Source organism: Silene latifolia, chromosome X (assembly GCF_048544455.1).
Source record: "Silene latifolia isolate original U9 population chromosome X, ASM4854445v1, whole genome shotgun sequence".
NCBI lineage: Eukaryota > Viridiplantae > Streptophyta > Magnoliopsida > Caryophyllales > Caryophyllaceae > Silene > Silene latifolia.
Genome location: NC_133537.1, coordinates 342,549,512 through 342,555,844, shown reverse-complemented (window position 1 = coordinate 342,555,844; position 6,333 = coordinate 342,549,512). Strand labels below are relative to the sequence as shown.

The window sequence follows — 6,333 nt, the reverse complement described above, 5'->3', positions numbered from 1 at the left end:
TACAATCAACAATAAGCAAATCTGAGTGATTAATCAACAACAAATTAAACAATGTATACATCAAGCATAAAAAAGAACACAAAATTACCCCATTAATCATCAAATAACAAAACCCCCCCTAAAATATTACCAATAATAGTGTTGATTATAAAGTTAGGGTTTTAAATTAAGAATTAGCAAAAAATAACAACATAAACAATTAAGAAATAGAATCTACTTACTCGAATCTCTGACGGGAAGATGATTCACGATGATGACAATTATGAAAGCTATGAATTTTGGTGATTTATGGAGGCTTAAATTAAAAAGATGAGTGATTTTGGGTAAGTTTGGGTTAATTGGTGAGTGAGGGTGGGTAATTGTTGGAGAGTGTTAAGTGAGGGTAGAATAGTCATAACACATGCTCAGGTAACTTATTAGTAGCAAACACCCTATTTCCGTCACACTAGTAGTAGATTGTATTTAGTTGTAGGCTTATAGGTAGTATTTTACAGAAATAGGTATATTAGGTAGTAATTTAAAATTTTCTGACTTTAATAGGTAGTAATATGCAAATCACCCTATTTAATTTATTTATTTTATTTATTAATTTAATTTTCGAAATCTACTATTGTTAGGATTTCAATTTATTGATTTTTTTATTTTATTTATCAATTTTTTTTTCGAAATCTACTCTTTTTTAGGATTTCTAAAAAAGTTGGACTCTCTCATATCGCTCGAAAAGTTTCTGCTTTATATATATGTATTGATTATAATTTAGATTTTAAAGAAAATATTATTATTTGATTAAAAGGTTATCTTTTGATGAAATGATAATAATTTAAAGAAATAAGTATTTTTGTTTTCTTATTTAGCTTGATACCTCAATTTAAGTGATATAACTATATAAGTTAAGCCTGAATAATCCTCTACTCAAATCAAGACTAACTTGTCAGTTAACAAGGGACTAAATACGAAGATAGGTTAAACTAGTTGTTCTGTGGTGAATCGGTGACATGCGAATTGGTTAGGGCGTCGTGCCTGATTGTCGGGGTTGGGTGGGGAGCACAATGAGTTGCCGTTGTGGTTGGCATGCCGGCTACGGCAGCTAACCAGGTGGATTCGAGGCAGGAGGACGGTTGTTGGAGTTGATTGACAATGCTTTTGAAATATACTCTGCAGAAAGCTAATCATGTTTAGTGTTATTACTTACCACTTACCAGTTACCAGTGACTTACCACTAGCCAACAGCAGTAAAAGTTGAGCTAACAGATTTTCGTCTTCATCAAGTGCTGTTGTTTCACCCGGTACAAATTCACAATTATCGACAATCTAATACATCGGAAAACAAAAATACAAATAGTTCTGATCTTATTAATCCAACATACAAGCTTTAATACTAGTCCCGGTTCATTCTATGAGGATGCCTACGGTCTCCATTGTTCAACTCCTTGAGAAAGTCAGATATTGCCTTGAAGACCGATTACACCTGCACCAACGCAAACAAGTCAATACGGAGTAATATATATCAGATGGTTAAAGATCAACACCATGGAAAAAACGATGCTAGAGTTATGCTCTTACCGCAAGCAATTCTTCCACCGGCATTACCAGTACTCTTGCTGAGCTCATGACCGCCTGGATTCATTATACAAAAAGGCATTCATGATATAAGTTTTTGTAAGAAAATCATCATTTTTTTTTTTTGGGTCAGTCGAAGCACGCACTTAGCCGCATTACAATAGAGGGGAGGGGGATTCGAACCTATTGTCCACAATACCTCCGTCTTAACCACTAGACTAAGACATCTCCGGTAATAAGAAAATCATCATGAAGTACCAATAATGCACAATTTAGGCAAGAGTTGTAGCTGTTACTACGGTAACGAGATCTACAGAATAATTGACTAATGGTTAGCCACTTAGCCCCATCGGTGCCGTATGGCTCTTTAGTGTATTTAAGTGTTATCTTAGAGTTTAGCCACGGGAATAGAAGTAATTCAGTAAATTCACCGGGAATAAAGATGATGTCAACATAAAGCCAGTGATGAAGATTGAATTCCAGAACCATACGGTAACAGGAATAATATTATTAAAGAAAATACCTCTTCCAAGATCGTCTGGATCAGCATGAACAACAACAGCTCTTCCGACAATAGAGTTTGGTCCACAAAGAGGAATCTGCAAAACAAATAACATCAAATGAGGACTTTCTGATGTAAATGTAAAAATCACCATCTAAAAAATGCACACTGAAACTGTGAAATGTCAACAAAATAAGCTCGAAAAAAAAGTACCTGATTGTCAATGATTGTGAAGGTTGCACTACCTGAACACATAAATAAACTTTAGTAATAGACTAACACTCAGTAGTTTCTAATTCTTCATCCGAAGATGGACAATGTTTTGACTCTTTTAAGTCCTAGCTTATTTGCATAGGCAGCACACATGAAGTTAATCGGACATGCACTGGACACTTGTATACTTAGCATACTCACTTATTTCAGGTTCGCCTAACTTCTCGTGAATACGTAATATACAATATTCAATCATGTTACGAACTTAATGGTCGGTTTTTCACACCCATTGGTCCCTATTCAGGAGCTTCCAAGGAAATTCCAACCATTATCGGCCACTCCTTCTGTGCCGTGACTCCTTTGTTAAGGAGTTACTTCTTTGGTTTTTTTGAGGGGAGAAGTACGAAAGAATGTACGACCTTTTCAAAAAATTGTTTGAAGTTTCTCCATGATGTGTGTAGGTTTTACTTCTTAAGACCATTGATTTTTCTATTATGGTGCAGAATGACGTGTTCATGTCAATGTGGATATCCTATTACATTACTGTGTCAAAAGGTCTCATCTCTAAATGTCGGGCTCGTGACGCATCCCGCTTGTAGCATACCATGATAGTATGATACGAACACGAGGCACAGAAATTGAGTGAACCCGGTTACCCAAAGTAAGCATATGGCTTAACCATACACATGTCTAGACAGAGACCAATAAACTGAATAACAGTACTCTGAGCCCAAAGGGCAAAAGACCGTTAAGTCGTTAACTAGCTAGTAACAGTTCTGTTGGATTAGAGTACAAGGAACACAACCCACATACCTATACAGGGACCTAAATCCAAGAAAGATTCATGTTTTGGGTACGAATGACTGCTACCATTAGTATACGTTTGTGTAACAAACTTCCGTTACAATTGGGAAAAGAAATTGTCACCATAGCCATAAATCAAAGGAATAGCATACCATCATCCCCAACTGTGATGTTTCCAAGGTCACCAGCATGACGGACTTCATCTTCTGGAGCACCGTGCTCTTTCCCAGCTGGGTTATAGTGTGGTCCTGCAAAAAAAAGGATGATAGGGTAACACCAAGACCAAGCACATTAACACAATACACATTCTGATATAAAGAAGTTAAACTATACCAGTTGACATGCAACCGTTTGTTGTGTCACCAAGGGCATGAACATGGAATCCATGGAGGCCAGGCTTGAGACCCGTAATGTTTCCAATCACGGTTGTTGGACCTAAATAAGTACACAATCAGTCAACCATACCAGCAATAACCTACAAGACTAAGAGTATATAGATAGTTAGATACTATCATCAACCAGGAAGAAAGCTCAAAATTACCATCTCCTTCTTGAGTGAAGTGGACAGTTCCGCTAACACCCTCATTGCTGCTCAACACAACCACGGCCTTTGCCATTTCCTACGAGTGTTCTGAAAAAAGGACACCGGTAATAATGCATTAACACAAATTCACACAGGAAAATCAGATTTACATCCCTCCACCACACTTTATAAAATCAGAAGTACATTATCTGTAAGAAAACATGTTTCCAATTATATTTTTGATAATACAATCTTTGGCAATGTGATCGATTAGAGCAGTGCTGCACTTAACCCACAAATGATAATTTCACAAATATTAGATTCAACAACAAAATACGAGTAACAAATAATTTCCATTTGCTAAATTGACTCTCACAGTCTCACAATTCACAAACAGTAATCATCCATTGGTCAGGTTGCACACATCTGAACCCCTGCCCCCTCAATTTACGAGAGCCCTTGAAACATTATGTAATGTTTATGCAAGCAAACTTGATAGACACCATTACTAATAATCCCCTACGAATGTAATACGTCGTACAACGGCTTTACATTAACTTTCGACAGCACATCTAATGACAGCAATAAATGAGGTCCACAAACATTACTAGCCGATCATACAACAACATTACCCCAGTGCCTCAATGGCTCCCGCATATTGCGGGGTAGAGAGGGGGGTTCGGATGTACGCAGCCTTACCCTTGTGTTAGCAACACAAAGAGGCTGTTTCCGAATGACCCAAGATGATAATTGCGTCGAAAACTGCATCGAAGGACCGCTACTTCACAAAAGAAAGAAGCGCCAACACTTTAGTGAGCCATTTTGATTTTTTCCATTATAATCCATAACCAAATAGTAATGAGTAGAGATGGCAATGGATCCTGGACCCTATCCAGATCCGCGGATCCAGACCCTGATGGGTAGGATATGGATCCTAATTTTTAGGACCCCGTGGATATGGGTTGGATATGGATCCACTTATTTGAAAATGGATCTGGATATGGATCTGGAAAATTTGGATCCGCCGGATATGGGTCGGATATGGATCCAACATTGATGTGGCGGATATGGATCTGGATCCTATCGGACCCTATCCAAATCCGGTCCATTGTCATCCCTACTAACATTACACATACACAATACTTAAGTTGTAAGTTAGAGATGGCAACGGATCCTGGACCCTATCCAGATCCGCGGATCCGGACCTTGATGGGTAGGATATGGATCCTAATTTTTCAGACCCCGTGGATATGGGTTGGATATGGATCCACTTATTTGAAAATGGATCTGGATATGGATCTGAAAAATTAGGATCCACCGGATATGGGTCGGATATGGATCCAACGTTGGTGTGGCGGATATGGATCTGGATCCTATCGGACCCTATCCAGATCCGGTCCATTGCCATCCCTAGTAATGAGTCTTTGGCTCCATTGGAAATATGGAAAATTACTAGCCGATCATCTTACAACAAAATTTGTGTCGATCATAATACAATTAACACAGCACAAATTCCAATGTGCAGCAATAGAAGTCCAACATCTCAGCAAATTCATCAAATACAACTATACAAAAATCAAACATAGCAAAACAAAACCAATTAAAAAATTTAAATCGTCAATGCTCCATAACATTCAAGTAATGGAGTATAAGAAAGAGTATTCTCATACTTCGGTTCTCTGTAACAAATAACAATTAACAGAGCACAGAATTCCAATGTGCACCAATCAGAAATCCGATATCTTAGCAAATTCATCAAATATATCAATTATCAAACACAGCAAAACGACGAGTATAACGCTGAAAAACAATGAGAAACTTAGAATTGTCAAGTATGTCAACACTTCGTAAAATTCAAGTAATTGAATAGCGTATTCTCATTGGTTAGGGTGTACGATAACTAGGAATTTTCAGAAATCAATCAGTCAAATACTGTAATAATAATAATAATAACACCAAAAATTAACGCGATAAAATTGAGCAGAAATGAGGAATCAACAAAACATATACTGTGATATACGGAGTATGAATCAAAGATAAACCCTAAATTATCACTACCTTCGTCTCAATTGACAATAAAAACCGTAAACAAATGATCAGGACGAAGGGAGTGGTCTCAGTTATGAAGAATGAAAAACGTAAATAAATGATCGGGGACGAAATGTCTCAGTTAAGAATAAAATTTGTAAATAAATAATCGGAACGGAGGGAATATAAGAGAAAACGATCGTACCTCAGATCACCCTGAAGATGGAAAGAAAGAATTAGTAAAAGAGTGTGTAGAAGATTCTACGCAACGGAGTAATACAACTCTTACAAATGTCAGATAAGGTTCCTGCTTCGTAAGTGATGACGTTGCCGATTTACGGTAATAGATGGAGAGGTGATCAAGTGCGGGTTTGGTGTTGACCGTGCTTCGGTGATTAACTGACTACATGAATTTTTGGGCCGCTGAAATGTGGATTGATAGGTTTTAGCATTGGTTAGTGGGCTGGGCTTCTAGGGTTTATTCCTAACCACGTTAAATGGAGAGATTAATGGACACGAAAATGGGATAGGAAATCCGAAGACCTCTCTTCCTCTAATCTTTTGGCCTCACGTCTTCTCTTCTTCTTGTCTTTTTGACGCGTTCTGAACACGTCTTCAAAAAGAAGCAGATTCAATTAAGGATAAATATCGTATGTTATTTTTATGACAGAGATTGGTAGAAAAATATGTAGTCTCTATTAAT

At 37.4% G+C, this 6,333-nt stretch overlaps 1 protein-coding gene across 2 annotated transcripts; it reads right to left on the bottom strand.

Moving 5' to 3' along the window:
* Positions 1 to 1,239: 1,239 nt before the first annotated feature.
* Positions 1,240 to 5,967, bottom strand: LOC141619618 (superoxide dismutase [Cu-Zn] 1). Of its 2 annotated transcripts, none has more exons than XM_074436638.1 (8): positions 5,836 to 5,967; positions 3,621 to 3,710; positions 3,413 to 3,514; positions 3,232 to 3,327; positions 2,276 to 2,307; positions 2,084 to 2,159; positions 1,564 to 1,617; positions 1,240 to 1,468 (listed from the first exon to the last, which is right to left on the bottom strand). In XM_074436638.1, the coding sequence occupies exons 2-8, from the start codon at positions 3,694 to 3,696 to the stop codon at positions 1,440 to 1,442; spliced, it is 465 nt and encodes a 154-aa protein (XP_074292739.1). In that variant the 5' UTR covers positions 3,697 to 3,710; positions 5,836 to 5,967; the 3' UTR covers positions 1,240 to 1,439. The 2 variants fall into 2 exon arrangements, with proteins under 2 accessions (XP_074292739.1, XP_074292740.1); XM_074436639.1 differs by having other exon boundaries at positions 5,661 to 5,847.
* Between the last annotated feature and the right edge of the window lie 366 nt (positions 5,968 to 6,333).